Source organism: Perca flavescens, chromosome 2 (assembly GCF_004354835.1).
Source record: "Perca flavescens isolate YP-PL-M2 chromosome 2, PFLA_1.0, whole genome shotgun sequence".
NCBI lineage: Eukaryota > Metazoa > Chordata > Actinopteri > Perciformes > Percidae > Perca > Perca flavescens.
Window position 1 is genome coordinate 4,946,803 of NC_041332.1, and position 17,446 is coordinate 4,964,248.

Genomic DNA, 17,446 nt, shown 5'->3' on the forward strand with positions numbered 1-17,446 from the left:
GTCTCTGGCATACTATTTGACTATATGTTAGCTAGCGCTAGCTGATACTAGCAATTTCTAGTCGGCGACATATTTTGGGCTTCATTTAATAAACATAACCTGTAGTAGTACACACTCGTATGTGTATTATTTTGATTACAATGTGTGGAATTACTTTACGTTGCCTATATTTATTTCTGTTTCTCACTGTTAATCACCAGCGTTTGTACAGCCATCAACTGGGGGTCACCATTGTTGTTTATGTGTGTGTGACTTCAAAAACTGTAACTGGGAGTACAACCATCTGGTATGAGTTCACAGGGAGTAAGTTACTGGTTTGACTGCCGTTCCAGTGCGCTTTCACGGGCAGAAGGTTGTGAAAACACGAGTTACGGACTGCCTGGAGCAAAGCATAATTCTTCAGAGCTTAACACAGTGGTTCAGAAAGTCAAAAATCCTGTTAAGTTTCTTGATTTTTTATTTTGATTATTGGCCTACAATGTCTAAACCATCCGAGGTAGACCGACCACGAGCTACGGGGATGTGAAACCAAAGAGCATTCCCCCGTAGAAGCCACAAGTCTGTATGAAATCCACCTGGTTTTAAGAAAAACGTTTTATTCACGATGTCATGGAGAAGTACTACACTACCCACACTCCTTAGCGAAAAACAGCGACGTGTCTGATTGGTGGAGCTTGTTGTTACCATGGAAACACAACCACCCGCGAAAAGTTTAAGTGAGCTGCCTGGCTACCACTGACTGACCGTTTCTGTACACAGTCTTGTAGGTACCTTTTGCCTTTTTTTCCGTTTTCTAAATGTTTTTTTGTATGCGCCGAATCAACACGAGTCATCTCGTAGCTGGTTGGTTTGTGAAGGTGTTTTGAATTGAATCACGAGATGTCGCCAAAGTGCAACTTCCTGACAGTTAGAAAAAAAAAAAAACTTTTCAGAAAATCCTCCTCCTCTGCCTCTGATGTGAAGCCGGCGGTGGGCGCGGTGTGACCGGAGCGGTGCATCATGGGAGAATGTGTTCCATTTGTCGAGTCGACTCAGTTGTAAAGCCTGTGTTAGCATCATAAAAAAGACTACAAGTCCCATAAACGAGTGTGGGACGAGTCGTATCACCGCCTGACTGAAATACAAGGGATAGAGGTGACCCTTCCGTCTACTCTAGTCCGACTCTGAGCCACCGCAGACCTACAGCATCTCCAGCCGTTAGCCAAAATGGTAAGATGCGACGTTATGTGCTTTTTTAATTTTTTTTGTTGGATTTTAAAGGTTCAATAGTATCATCTCAGTCTTCTATCAAACGTCAAAAATTGTAAAATTATGCGTAAATAGTTGACATTGAAAAGATAATTTAATCTAACTTTATGCTAACAGCATTATCTCGTATTTAATGGAGGTTTTGAATTTGCTGAGTGATTTTTTTTTAATGCTTAAAAGCGTCAAGGGCAACGCTCTCGCACGCAGGTCTGTTGCGCAGTTTCAACACGCAGGTTAGAAATGATGGTTGAATGAAAACCTCCAGAGATGTAGCTACACAGCAGGAAACTGCAGCCGAGAGGGCAGGCTTGTTTGTTTGAGTGCAGGGACTTGCTAGTCCGCTGTACATTCATGCATCTGCCTCCATTTTAATAACCCGGCTGTGGCGTGGCGTCATTGTCAAGTTCGGCCTATTCTTTTATCCAGTCGGGGTGAACCAATCATGACAGCAGTTTGAGCAGTTTTGAATCTTGCTTTACTCGTTGAGCGAAGTTGCAGCCAGCCAGTTTTAAATATGATGCAAGGTGATTTCTCAATGTCCTGGGAACAACCTTCATTTCGGCTTGCAAAAAAAAAAAATCACTCCGCGTCATTAATTGTACTTCAATTCTACTGGTTGGCTCTATTTTATCCATTATTTCGCACGTTGAGGAGCGTTGGAAAGTTGTGTTTTAGGACAGTTAATCTGCTGTTTGATTGTTTTTTATTTCATGCCGAATTAAAGAGGGACATCCACTGCTAAAGCTAGTCTAAAATTAAACCGTATGTCGTATCCACCCTTACCAGTATGCAAGGTCATTTCTACATTGCACGGATTTCTAAATGGAGTTTGGTTTGAAGTCCCCTTCGTACAAAAGGGGCAGAGTTCCACAGGAGGTGGAGCCACCAATGAAGGCCTTTTACACCAGCAGCCTCACTGTGAGGACTCCATCCATTAAATAAAGGCCTAGTAACTTCAGACCAAAAATGCATGTTACTGCTGCCTCGTTTCCTGGGGGGTGATGGTGCAGTGGATGTGACACATGCCTTTGGTGTGGGAGACCTGGGTTCAATTCCCACTGCAATACATTAACCGATGTGTCCCTGAGCAAGACACTTAACCCCTAGTTGCTCCAGAGGCGTGTGGCCTCAGATATATGTAGCAACTGTAAGTCACTTTGGGTGAAAGTGTCAGCTCAATGACATGTATTGTAATGTTTCCTCCCTCTGTTTATCTAGGTCAATGACACATAGCAACCAAACCTGTTTTTTTGTTGTTTTTTTTTCCCCCAGCCCGAACCAATCCGTGTTGTGGTGACCGGCGCTGCTGGCCAGATTGCCTACTCCCTGCTGTACAGCATCGCCAAGGGAGATGTGTTCGGGAAGGACCAGGTAAGACTGAGCCTGATCTCTTGATTACATAACCTGACCAGCAGCAGCAGAGGCCCCTTTACCCCGAAGCTGATCTCTGCACAGACAAATGGGCATGACTGTTACATAATGGACTCATCATGAAAAATACATGGTTTATTCTGGGGTATGCCATAGGGCTGTCAACGAATATTCTAAATTTGAATATATATTCGAATAGTTTTACGAATTTCGAAGGTGAAAATTAATATTCGAATTGAAAAAAGAAAAAAAAAACGTCTGCTTGGCCGGATATCGCATAATTTTGACGTCACGATGTCGCGCGCCACCTTGGATGCATGCGCAACCAGATGTTCGAATAGTTAGAATATTCGTTTGTTATTTTAGAGGGAATATTCGAAAGTAATTTTTAAGCAATTTTGACAGCACTAGTATGCCATCAGCTGATTGGAGTCCTTTTTTCAGGGGAATATTATAAGTCAGAAAACGTTTTTAAACGCAAGAAGGAATACCATAATATTTTCAGTACAGATGTTCCAGTACTTGTTTACCTTCCTGATGCCGATTTTCGGTACCTGAACTTGCGTATCGCCTGATACCCAGTACCAAGCCGATACCAGTGCGTTCACAATATATATCCCAATTTTGTCGTTGTATGGCCTGGCTCAGGTTAAACGTGAGCAAATACAGACAGAGAATGAATGCCGTGGAACTTTCTGTTATTTAGTTTGACAATTACTGGTATGGTGATAATTATAATGGGGGGAAACATACATAAACTACTTTCAAAGTATATCTTTTTTTTTTCAGGGTGAATTGCTTGGTATCGGATCAGTGCGTAGACTCTAATCGGAACAACTCTTAATTTTCCGAAATATTCTGCTATTTTTTTGGACTGTATTTTACTTCTGCGTTAAGCCCAATAACCTGATTGGCCCATAAGAGTCACCGTGATAAGGATCAGGACTCAGCTAGTGATATTTATTAGTGATATTAAGTTCCTGTCTGTGTTAGACTATTGTCGGCAAGTCAATAAGCAGGAATCGGGAATGATTTATAGAAATATTGCTGTATATGATTTTACAGTCGGTATAATAAAATGACTTTGTGCCGGAACGCATCAGCGTGTGAGCCTAATTTAAAGAAGTCAAATGACAGTATTTTGTCGTCTTTAACTTGAGATGTGCTACCGTTTCTACACTTTAGAACACGCCGATTTGTATCAACTAAACAACGTGGCATCGTGACTTTGCGTAAACATACACGCCCATTTCCTAAAGCCAAGTGGGGTGTTATCTGTACGTGTTTTGAGCTATGCACTACTTACTTTATTTCATGTTATATTTATTATATCCAACTTTAATTTGTAAAGCACATTTAAAGCAACCAAAGTGCTGGACATTGACATGATTATAAACCCACAAGTAACCAAACAAACATTTACAGGAAATAACTAACAAACTGGAAAATAAAAATGCATAATACAACTCTCAATAAGTCTATGGCGCTGGAAAAGGAGTTGCTTTTAATCTCATTGTAGCTGTGTATAACGGGACATTAAAAGGCATTCTGTTCTATATTTTGGGGAGTTTCAGGTAATACATTTGCCCGCCCCCCCCCTCTTGTTTTTCAGCCAATCATCTTGGTCCTGCTGGACATCCCCCCCATGCTGCCCGTGCTGGACGGAGTCGTCATGGAGCTGCAGGACTGCGCCCTCCCACTGCTGAGGGGTGAGACAACACGGTTACTGGGTGTCTGAACCAAAACACTAACTTGGCCAAAAACACACTGCTGTCTGTCTGTCTGTCCCTCCCCTGTGGGGAGGGAGGGGCAGTGTCTGTCTGTCTCTCTCTCTCTTCATCAGTCTCTCTCTGTGTCTGTCTGTATGTGTCTTTTGGTCTCTCTCTATCGGTCTGTGTCTCTCACTCTGTGTGTGTGTCTCTCTCTCTCTCTATCTGTCCGTCTCTGTCTGTCTCTCTCGATCTGTCTCGCTGTGTGTCTCTGTCTCTCTCTCTCTCTCTTTCTCTGTTTCTGTGTCTCTGTCTGTCTCTCTCTCTCTCTGTGTCTCTGTCTGTCTCTCTCTCTGTCTCTCTCTGTCTGTCTCTCTCTCTGTATCTCTGACTGACTCTGTGTCTCTCTCTGTCTCTGTCTGTCTCTCTCTCTGTGTCTGTCTCTCTCTCTCTCTCCCCTGTGAGGAGGGGATGGGGGGGAGTGTCTGAAATAAAGGCCTCTGGTTGGCCCGTAGTTAACACTCCCCAGTAGCCAATCAGATCAGTGGAGGGCCAACAATGAACGGAGGAGAGCCGTGAACTCTGACTGAAGTCCAGTCCGACAGCTGCACTTTTACTACTAACGGGCAGACCCCGAACGCATCTTATCACCAGGATCAGCCGAGGCGGCAGGAGTTTATCTCAGAGACGTAGTAGTAGTAGAAGAAGAACGGGTACGGAGAAGGCTGACAGATACAGATGTTGTTTGAGAAGAAAATCAATGCCCCTAATCAGTACCAATACATCCTCCCTTATCGTTATCAATACCGTGTGTTCCTACAGCAGAGGAACTGCTGTTATCTCGACAGAGAGAAAGATAAGATATCTTACAGCTCAACAGGCCGTTAATAAAGGTCAATAAATAACAAGTTTCAGAGTAAAAACGAGGTGAAACCAGATGCACACGGGACCAGTGTTACCTGGGACCTCTAGGAAATTGTAATAACTAGTGCAGAGCCCGTTGAAAATGTGTCTGTTTGGTAGGCCGATAGCTTGGCCTGTGGTATTGCTGCTTGTAGAATTCATCAAAACCAAATTGTACCCCAAAATGACTTACAGAAGGACCCCACATCAGAGGGAGACACTGTACTACTGTATTTACCTGAGAATGCTCCAACGATCTGCTGCAACACAATTTTAGCACATATACAGTACAGGCCAAAAGTTTGGACACACCTTCTCATTCAATGTTTCTTTTTTATTTTCATGACTATTTACATTGTAGATTCTCACTGAAGGCATCAAAACTATGAATGAACACATATGGAATTATGTACTTAACAAAAAAGTGTGAAATAACTGAAAACATGTCTTATATTTTAGATTCTTCAAAGTAGCCACCCTTTGCTTTTTTTGATAACTCTGCAAACCCTTGGTGTTCTCTCAATGAGCTTCATGAGGTAGTCACCTGAAATGGTTTTACCTTCACAGGTGTGCTTTGTCAGGGTTAATTAGTGGAATTATTTTCCTTATTAATAAAAAAGCAAAGGGTGGCTACTTTGAAGAATCTAAAATATAAGACATGTTTTCAGTTATTTCACACTTTTTTTGTTAAGTACATAACTCCATATGTGTTCATTCATAGTTTTGATGCCTTCAGTGAGAATCTACAATGTAAATAGTCATGAAAATAAAAAGGAAACACATTGAATGAGAAGGTGTGTCCAAACTTTTGGCCTGTACTGTACGTGTATATGTACAGTATATGTGTTTTTTTTTTTTTTTTTTTTAATTGTGTGACCAAAATAAAGTGACTCCATGCTGAACACGTCCCACCCCTTACAGAGGTGATCCCCACTGACAAGGTGGAGGTTGGCTTCAAGGACCTGGACGCGGCCATCTTGGTGGGCTCCATGCCCAGGAAGGAGGGGATGGAGAGGAAGGACCTGCTGAAGGCCAACGTGGCCATCTTCAAGACTCAGGGAGCCGCCCTGGACAAGTACGCCAAGAAGACCGTCAAGGTATACAATACTACAGGTTCCTTTTGCTGATTGATAGTAGTAGATAGAGTTTTAGTTGTACCGTTTAACTCCTGTTGTCCTCGGGTCAAGTCTCAAAACTTTCGCGCTTGCAAAGTTTTTCTTCTATCAGAATTGTGGGTCTTCTTTGAAACAAATTGCCCAAAAAAAACACAAAGATTTGGCAGTTTTTAATTCAATTTATAGCCTTTTTAAATGGTTTGAAAATGGCATCTAAACTTTGACATTCTGTGATTATCCATCAACTGACTGTACCTTCCTCTGATTTTAACTAATTGGTCAAAATAATTCATAAGTTTTGCGTCAAAACCTTGGGGGGAAAAAGGCAATGTTTGTTTTTGTAAAAGGACAACAAGTGCGTGGTCGACGAGGAAGACGACACGAAGGTTAAACAAGGGGAAGAGAAATAGCTTATCCAGCGACTCTTGTCGTCCCGATTTGAAGACAAAGCACAAGCAGCCACTGCACGGCCAATACACTGACACTAGAAACCTTTTTATAAATTACATATATAATGACAGAATTTGTATTGTTTGTTGGTCGCAGCGTCTGTTAGCAGTTAGCTAGGGCTGGGCGATGGGGAGAAAATCAGATCTCACGATATTCTTGACCAAATACCTCTATCGATATTGCGGCGATATTCTGTGGTTGACAATTGGTGCTTTAACAAAATATCTTCACACTTAGATTTTAGATAAATAATCTATGCTTGTTACACACAGCAGCACACACACACACATGCAGAAGATTACAAATAAAAATATTAGGGTGCAAATCCTCCATCATAACAGCAATGCTCCGAGGTCCAAACGCGCCTGGCTTTTTAAAGGGAATGGGAGATGATCTCTGATTGGTTGATTACATGTTACGCCCAAAACACACCTCTGATTAATGAAGACCCTAAGTACAACCCTTTTGACCCTTTTTTTTTACCGCCGTCAAACTAGCAGCAGTGGATTTGGACACGCCATGAACGCACCGGCGCTGAGATGGTTAAAATAGGGCCCTGTGTGTTTATGGTTCAGGTCTTAGCTGGCTTATTAAACAGATGTCAGTGGGCTGTGAAAGCTCTCCTGACTCTACTTCCTGCAGTTGTAGATCTGATTCACTAGTTTCTTAAATGGCTTAAATTAGAGACGAAGGACGCATCAAAGTTGCACTTCCACCGAAGGGCAGTTTGTTTATTGATTTTTCAGTGACATAACAAAATCAAAAGGTAACATTTCGGGAATCGAAACAGTGTCAAGTACAACAAGTAGAGAAATAAAAATAATAATAAAAAAAAAAACACCAACCCAGGAACAAATACACAGAACAAAACAAAAAACAAAATGGTCACCCACTGCTAATTAAAAGCCCAATATATTCACTTACACAGAGATAAACAAAAAACATCCCAGCATGCTACAAATTCATACAGGAAAAAAACTCACAATAAATAGACAATCAGGGTGGTTACTCTGGAGTAGCCGTAAAAATCAATCCCTCAACATGTGCAAAAAATGGACCCCAAATTTTATTAAACTTTGCAAGAGAGCCATGTATCGAGCACCTAACTTTCTCCAACTTTACAAACTGAAGGATGTCCCTGATCCAAGATGAGTGAGAAGGTGGCGCAGGAGATTTCCACCTCAAAATCAGACTTATATTTAGGAAGCTGCAAAGTAGGAGGTAAAAACAAACAAAGCGGTACATGCTGTTGGATCAAATGGAGGGCAGTTTATTTTTTACTGTAGCCTCGGCTTCTTATTCTTTTCTTTCAGCGTTGAAGTTGTGTTAATTCTGTATTTTCACCCGCCTGCGTGTCACCGTCACATCTGATGGAGAAATGTTTTTATATATATTTTTTTTTTTTTTAGGTTCTGGTGGTTGGAAACCCAGCGAATACCAACTGTCTGATCGCCTCCAAGTCTGCTCCATCCATCCCTAAAGAGAACTTCTCCTGCCTGACCCGACTGGACCACAACAGGGCCAGCTCCCAGGTACACACACACACAGACACACACACACACACACACACACACACACACACACACACACACACACACACACACACACACACACACACACACACACACACACACAGAGACGCACACAGGTGCTCGCGCGCACAGACAGACACATAGAGACAGAGAGAGAGACACACACACATGGAGACAGAGAGACACAGAGAGGGACAGACACACACAGAGACACACACATAGAGACCGAGACACACACACACACACATAGAGACAGAGAGACCCACAGAGGGACACACACACATAGAGACCGAGACACACACACACACACATAGAGACAGAGAGACCCACAGAGGGACACACACACACACAGAGACCGAGACACACACACACACACACACACACACACAGACACACACACACACACACACACACACAGACACACACATAGAGACAGAGAGAGACACACACACACAGAGAGACACACACACACAGAGACACACACACACAGACAGAGACACACACACATAGAGACAGAGAGAGACACACACACATAGAGACACACACACACACAGACAGAGACACACACACATAGAGACAGAGAGAGACACACACATAGAGACACACACAGACAGAGACACACATACACACACAGACAGAGACACACACACATAGAGACAGAGAGAGACACACACATAGAGACACACACACACAGACAGAGACACACACACATAGAGACAGAGAGAGACACACACACATAGAGACACACACACACACACACACACACAGACAGAGGCACACACACACAGACAGAGACACACACACACAGAGCCAGAGAGAGAGACACACACACACACAGACAGACTTTTTTTTTTTTTTTTTTTTTATAACCTATGACTCAAACCGACTAATCGATTTATCAAAATAGCTGGCGATTAATTTAATAGTAAACTAATTGATTCCTGTTTTCAGCTCTAGTACGGATGTTTTTTTAAATTTATTTTATTACAGAGACGGTGCATATTAATAAACATTTCTGTCAATATGCCAGAGTTTTTCATCTGCAGTCTCTAGACAGATGGTAAAAAAAAGTTACCCTAAAAGAATGTAAAATTACTCATTTACATGACAATAAAACATTTAAAATACATTTGGTAAAAGGTACTATTAAGGCAAAAATGTACAATAGGAGCACAACAGACCACAATCAGACAAACATTAGACAAACAATTAATACACAAACAGGGTCAAAAAGCCAACAGGGGGCAGCGTCAAGGAGTTAATGTTGACAGTTCTGATTATCAATGAGCCATTTCTTTAGCTGGATCTTGAATGTACTGTAAGTGTTTAGATTTCTGATGGTTATGGGGGTGAGGTTCCACTCTGTAGCAGCTCGAACAGAGAAATATGGCCAAGTACACTTTTCCTAAATGGAATGATAACAATCTCCCCTCGCTGCACCTCTGGTTCTGCTGTGATCAGCTGTTCCTGATGTTGACGAACTGATGGAGAGAAGGGGATGATAAACCGTGAATAATTTTATAGACAAGACATAGTTTTGAATATTTAACCATATTTTCCCAGTTAAGTAATCTGTATTTTTGCAATATTGGACAATGATGAGAAATGCTTGGTTTTTTTTTGTCCAGGATTTTAACAGTTTGTTTATAAAGTGATGGTACACTAGCTTGTGACCAAATGGGTAAACGGTAAGTGATATGTGACAAGTTCGAGTGCATGTACATTTTTGCTGCCTGTGTGGACATTTGATGGCGAATTTATCTAAAATTACTGAGGTTGAATTTGATTTGATTACAGACCTGTTTACCATGTGATGTAAATGACAACTTTGAATCAATTGATACCCCCCCCAAATATCTGTAATCGGACACGATGCAACCTTTCTCCTGACATTAAAACATCCGGCTCAACATTAAAGTTGTTTAAAAACAAAGACTATTGAATGGGAATGTGCAAAAAAAATATTGACCTATTTAATATTTATGAACACTAATTTTTCATTAATGATCAGCAAGTGACATGACATTTTATGTACCGTTCTTGCATCGCCAATAACTGTATACTTTACAAATGAACAGAAAACCATTTATTTATTTATTTATTTTTTTATTTGAATGACTTTAGTCTTGATCCCAGCGCTGCTGTTTGTGTCCCTGGCCTGCAGGTGGCGATGCGTTGCGGCGTGTCCTCCGACAAAGTGAAGAACGTCATCATCTGGGGGAACCACTCGTCCACCCAGTACCCCGATGTCCACCACGCCAAGGTCAACCTCCACGGCAGCGAGACGCCCGCCTACGACGCCGTGAAGGACGAGACCTGGCTCAGAGGAGACTTCATCTCCGTGAGTGCTCGCCGCTTCTCGTTTTGGGTTTCGTTGTGAAGTCGCGGGTGTCACGATTCTGCAGATCAGCGATTTTTCGATTTTGATTGTGAAGCTCCCGCTGTGTAACGTGTTTTAAGTTGTTCATTATCAAAATCTGGGTTGGCCCGTTCACAAACTTGTCCTTTTTCGTGAATATTTACCACCGCCATCAATTCCAAGTATTCCTATTGGCTTGATATGTTACGTTTGCATTCGCATGAACTGGGGCAGACGCTCCATATTCATGCGCCATCTTGAAATATGGTAGCCGGTAAGGGACAAACTGGACATACTGCTCCGCCTTTCTGCTAACGCTGCTAATGGGTATCGTAGCTTCCCGGCAAGTTTGAAGAAGGAAACATGGAGGACCACCCGTATTCAAAATCCAAATTGTACCTTGCAACAACAGTAGGAGTTTCTCAGAGTTTACGAGATGCCCCTGAATGCCCCATTAGTTTAATGAGGTGCACATGAATGCACCATGGAGTCCGTCGGAGCCCACGTAACTCACTCGTGTGGGTGTGGAGAACCGGTCCTTTTTAAAGCTATTCCGATTCCTGAAATGACGTCTAAGAAATGCTTTTGTGTCCGTTTTGGTGAGCCCACCATTTTAAAAGTAGCCTACATTTACGGTAGCTAGCTAACGGTAGACTGCAGAGAGAGGGTGATATTGTTACGTCACAAATATCTGTAGCAGGAAAAGCCGTGGCAATGCTACGACGCCGAGCAAACCAATAACAGTTGTTGAGGTCTTCGTCGCCACAACTTGTAGTTACGTTTCTGGGCTACGACGTAGGGTCTGTATTTCAAGTCGAAATCAAAAGCTCGCTTCGATTGATTACAAAGATCTATTAGGGTCATTTTAGTAGGGTTGCCACCTCTTAGTCGACTAATCGCTCGTTTTGGTCTTAGTCGACTAAGATTTCTTTAGTCGATTAGTCATTTTTTATGCTTATTCATGCTTAATTATTTATTTCCAAGAAACTTCTGAGCACATTTATGGTAAACACGAGATTTAAAGTGGTGCTTTTGCAGGATTAATTGTGGAGAAACTCAGTTTTACAGATGGTTAATTAACTACATTTATATTGTGCTTTTCTAGTCTTAACCACCTCTCAAAGAGCACAGCTCTGTCAATTAAATCAACTAATCGATTAGTCGACAAAATCCTATAAGTGTTAGTCGACTAAGGAGTTCTTTAGTCGAGGACAGCCCTACGTTTTAGTAGACGGAAAATAAGTTTTTCTTCCATGTATCCTTCCGGCTTTGTTCTACTTCAGGTTTTTCACTTTCTGTCCTCTTTTTTTTCTAACCTTCTTCGTCTTCGTCTTCGTCCTGCAGACGGTGCAGCAGCGCGGAGCTGCCGTCATCAAAGCCAGGAAGCTGTCCAGCGCCATGTCTGCCGCCAAGGCCATCTGCGACCACATGAGAGACATCTGGTTCGGCACCAAGGAGGTCAGTGTGGACGGAGAGAGAGCGAGACGGATGTCAAATATCAAAAGTGATAAAGAAAACATGAATAAATCACGAGCGCGGTGGATTCCCAGCTCAGCTAGAGCGGGTAACGCAGCTCTGCCGACGGACCAGAGTCAGTCAGCACCGGGGAGCGGACCGAGGGCACAGGGCTGGTGGCTAGCTGCTAGTTAGCTGCAGCAGCAGCTAATATTAGAATATTAGACCCAGCACCGGAGGTCTGATCCCCATGATCTGATCCCGAACCCCCGGTGACTCTCTGCCAGATCAGCAGTGTAATGGCAGCAACAGAAAGTTTGCTGGGATTGTTAACGGTGGCGTAACGGTAACCGAAATTCTGTTTCCTCAGCTGGTTCGACTCTCTTGGGGCGGAGTTGTCTCCGGTAGGTAGAGACAGAGTAAGGCAGGGAGAGAGGGGAATAAATAAATGTGACATGAAATAAAATTGCCCCCAAGCATTCCAAAGTAATTTTACACTGGTAGGCTACGCTGGCGCTGTTGCCTTGGAAATGACAACATCCGGTCTCTGAATATAAAAAAAACAAGCCTTTTTTTTTTCATTTCTATTTCAGAGTGATTTTATTTTTGTTATATGAAAATCATAGCATATTTCAAATTTCTCCCATCCCCTTTTGACCATGAAACGGAAAGAACACCTTGTATTCCAATTTCAAATGTATTTTAAAACGAAAATCCGATAATCATCGTTTTTTGTTTTTCAATACCTGTTTATGAAATGAAAATCGAATAAACGGAAAAAGTACACGGACCAAAAGTGACTCTGAAATGGTGTATTTCAACCTAAATAGAAAATTAAAAAAAATGTATAATTGTTTTAGATTTTTAAAACAAATCCTATCAATAACTTAAATAGAAAAAAAATCTCTTCAAACAACTGTAGTCAAACGAGTGAAATCTTATGGCGTGTTCACACCAAGGCGCATCGCTTTCTGGAATCCGGCAGCACGATTCCAAACAATTTGCGCAAGTTAAAATATTTAAAACTTGAGCGAGAAATTTGCGTGTAGCTGCGTCTCGAAAGCCAATCGGTGTTTAGAAAGGAGTAGAGCTGGGCGATTGGTTTCCCTAAAAAAATCTGCTCTTTCTCGAAGTGCAGTCACTGTGCAGTGTGCAACAAAGATTGTTAAACATCCAAATTATTTAGTCTATACTGTATTTGGATCAAAAAAAAAAAACATCCAGAAAACAATAATTTTAAAATCTGTTTGCTTGTCGTCTTGCGGACAGACCTGATAAAGTATGAATTCACACTTCTTACAAATAAGCATCGTGATGTTATTTCGACATACATTTTATTTATTTTAAGATTATTTTTGGGGCTTTTCCACTTTTTTTTTTTTTTTTTTTTTTTTTTTTTTAATTGATGGAACAGCTTAGGTGAAAAAGGAGAGAGAGGGAAGACCTGCAGGAAATCGTCACAGGTTGGATTTGAACCCTGCTCTACACACTGAGCCAACCCGGCCACATTTCAACATACTTTTAAATTTGTTTATTGCAATTTAAAAAAAACTGCACTGCACAATCTAAACTTGAAGTCACGCTGGAAGTGGCAGATATCAGACGTAACGTTTACTGCCTGGAGAAAGCAGTAAAACTTTATGCCAGGCTGTGAATGTTTCTGTCTGACAGGGACTAAGGCCACATTTTTGGCATTTTTATCTCTGCAAGTCTGTGAAGAAGTGTAACGTGTAGCCGAAGAGAAGTTTTCAAGGACTTTAGATTCACTTACAGGGCTCCAGACTAACTTTTTTTTTCACTAGGAGCACAGTGGCCCCCAGCTGAAAATTGTAGGGGTGCAACCACAAAATTTAGGAGCACACACCGTAAATCAACATGCTAACCAAATATTCACATTTCTACTAATTTCCACTGTATTACTAATAAATACTTTGGTAATAGATGCAGAAATTACAAATGGCTGTTTCAAATTGAGTTTCACATTTCATTTTGCACTTTTGAAAATGCAACCATAGACAGTATATAGGATGCAACATAAAAGGTTAACTGACAGCACCATCGCTGTCGTGACTGTACAAATATTAAATAAATATACCAGCTCTAGTCTCCAGTCTACAATTACAAAGAATTCAACTTAAAATTAAAGACTCATTGTTTAGGCTACTAAAATAAAAATAAACCCCTCCCTCTCTCCTCCCAAACCTGCCCTACAACAATTATTAATTTCTTACTCACTGTAACTTTTATTCTTGTATTTATACTATTTATTTTTTTAGCCTGTTTTATTTTCATCATGACAGTTTTCTTTTTAATTGCTCTTTAATGTTTCATGTAAAGCACTTTGAATTGTTCTTTTTTTTGTAATTTTTCTTAGTGGAAAATCTTTTGGAACTGTAGTTGGAGCATAATTGCTGTACACATTAAAACTAATCCAGGCTTTTTTTTCCAGAAGAGATTTTTTGTTTCCAGCCTGATCAAAATTGCAAAAAAAACAAAACCAAGAAATTTAATGAACATGAATGAAGAATTCTTTTAATAAATTGAGATTTCACGTCTGTTTTCCAACGGTCAGGAAGTTGACCGCAGTTTTTAACGGATTGTGAAACAACATAATCTCTTTAATCTCATCGCTCTTTACATTGACTTTGATTCTCTCACTTTGGCTACGTTACTATATACACTTACAGAGTAGCCTTTTTTATTACTGTTATTTTTGGCTTGAAGTTGACTTTGAGCAACTTAACAATTTCCCAGAGGGATCAATGAAGTATTCAGATTCAGTATCTGATGGTTGTTGTTGACTTGTTGTTGTTGTTGTTGTTGTTGTTGTTGTTGTTAATTCAAACTGACTGAAGTTGCGTGTCCTGCTGATAGGGTGAGTTCATCTCCATGGGCGTGTACGCTGCTGGAAACTCCTACGGCATCCCAGAGGACCTCATCTACTCCTTCCCCATCGAGATCAAGGTCAGTTCAACCAATCAGCTGCCAGCCGTGTGTCTGAATATTTGGTGATTTCTTTTTTTTTTTTTTTTTTTTTTTTTTTTTTTATAAATATAAAAAAAAAACGATTTCCCTAACATTAGTCTATTTAGTAATTATTTATGAGTCATCGCTAAAATAATAAATTGTCAGAACAGAGGAACATTAAAATATATTAAAGTTCTGATAAATAAAATGTATAAAAATACAAACTTTAGATATGAGACTTAAAGTCCTTTTGAACAAAAACAAATCGGTGTGTTTCCAACAGGGAGTCTGTAGAGCGCCCTCTAGTGGACAGACTACACAGGGCCAAAACTCAGAACATGGTTGAAGGGGGTTTAGTCCGTTTTTATTTTTTTTAGTTTGGAAAATGCCTGATATTGGCCCGTCATTCTGTTTAGCCAGACAGTTAAGTTACATTACCCTTTTGTATGCTGCCATATTAGGGCCATGTTGTTTAATATTAGGTATGTTTATATTAGGTATGTTAATATTAGGGCCATATAGGTTAACATTGGCTATGTAGGTGGTAATATTGGGGCCATGTAGGTAGGTAATATTGGGGCCATGTAGGTAGTAATATTGGGGCTATGTAGGTGGTAATATTGGGGCCATGTAGGTAGGTAATATTGGGGCCATGTAGGTAGTAATATTGGGGCCATGTAGGTAGTAATATTGGGGCCATGTAGGTAGTAATATTGGGGCCATGTAGGTAGTAATATTGGGGCCATGTAGGTGGGTAATATTGGGGCCATGTAGGTGGGTAATATTGGGGCCATGTAGGTGGGTAATATTGGGGCCATGTAGGTGGGTAATATTGGGGCCATGTAGGTGGGTAATATTGGGGCCATGTAGGTGGGTAATGTTGGGGCCATGTAGGTGGGTAATATTGGGGCCATGTAGGTGGGTAATATTGGGGCCATGTAGGTGGGTAATGTTGGGGCCATGTAGGTGGGTAATGTTGGGGCCATATTCACAGGTAATATTCACAGAAAAAACTGAGAATTTCCGGGATTATAAAGTCGTACATTTATAAGACAAAACTTTTTGTTGTTGTCAAGGAACCACATGGCTTTACAAGGTTGGATAACCCTCAATGACAGCTCAAACACATCCAATATGGTTAAAAAACTAAAAAGCCAATAATGTGCCCATAATAAGGGCGGAGTCTGACTTAAAGAAAGATCTATTATATCTCTGAGTATTAAGAGGAGCAGAGAATAAAACCCAGAATCAGAAGTTTAAACTGCCCTTTCCCTCCTTCCCTCCGCACAGAACAAGACGTGGAAAATGGTCGACGGACTCCCCATCAACGACTTCTCCCGCGCCAAGATGGACGCCACGGCAGCCGAGCTGGTGGAGGAGCGGGACACCGCGATGGACTTCCTGTCCCAGTGACTGTCGAACCTCGCTGGCCAACAGCAGCAGCACGTAGACCCCCCGATGGCTCGCTGCTCGCGGCTCTGAGAAACAAGAGCCTGCCACTCTTATTAACCGTCCCAGCTGGCGTGTGCGTGTGTGTGTGTGTGTGTGTGTGTGTGTGTGTGTGTGTGTGTGTGTGTGTGTGTGTGTGTGTGTGTGTGTGTGTGTGTGTGTGTGCGTGTCTGTGTTAATAGGCCTCTTCTTCTTCAGGTTTTTAGAAATCCTGATAGATGACCACAACCTGGCCTCCTCCTCCATCTGTCTGTAGGACACGGAGAGAATGTCTCTGTCGTTAGATCATAGCACGCTAGCTGTCCAGAAACTGTTTTCGGAACATGTTATCACCAATAAAACATCGTCGAAACTGACCCACCACAAATCTCCTTCTCCTTTCTTTCATGTTCACAAGTGTCGTTATCGGGGCGACCTCCAGCTCGCCCAGTAAGAGCGTGCGCCCCATGTAGGCGAGGCCTTTAAATTCGAATCCGACCTGCTGCCCTTTGCTGCATGTCTCTCTCTCTCTCTCTCTCTCTCTCTCTCTCTCTCTCTCTCTCTCTCTCTTTTTTTTTTTTTTTTTCTCCCTCGCTCCCTCCACCTTTCCTGTTTATCCATGGTCACTATCAAATAAAGGGAAAAGCCCCAAAAAATAGTCTTAATTACTTAATAGTCTTAATTACACCACTTATATAGGTGTAATATACGGGGGGTGTGGGGGGAGACAGGCCAGTGCACCACCCCACAAAAAACAACCCAGTTATCATTTAATTTACGTAAACCAAGATATTTGCACCATAAATTTATGCAGAGAAATTAACCTTGTGTTGACTTCGGGTCACATTGACCAGTTTTCAATTTGTGTTTTATATCCGAAAATATGGGACATAGAAATGAGCGCTGAAA

The 17,446-nt window shown here is 41.5% G+C and overlaps 1 protein-coding gene across 1 annotated transcript; it reads left to right on the top strand.

Annotated features, from left to right (window-relative positions):
* The first annotated feature begins 1,085 nt into the window (after positions 1-1,085).
* LOC114566991 (malate dehydrogenase, cytoplasmic) lies at positions 1,086-16,574 on the top strand. Its single transcript, XM_028595874.1, has 9 exons — positions 1,086-1,209; positions 2,521-2,619; positions 4,232-4,328; positions 6,153-6,328; positions 8,206-8,328; positions 10,493-10,669; positions 12,032-12,145; positions 15,017-15,106; positions 16,400-16,574. Exons 1-9 carry the CDS (start codon positions 1,207-1,209, stop codon positions 16,520-16,522), a joined length of 1,002 nt encoding a protein of 333 aa, XP_028451675.1. The 5' UTR covers positions 1,086-1,206; the 3' UTR covers positions 16,523-16,574.
* The last annotated feature ends 872 nt before the right edge of the window (positions 16,575-17,446 follow it).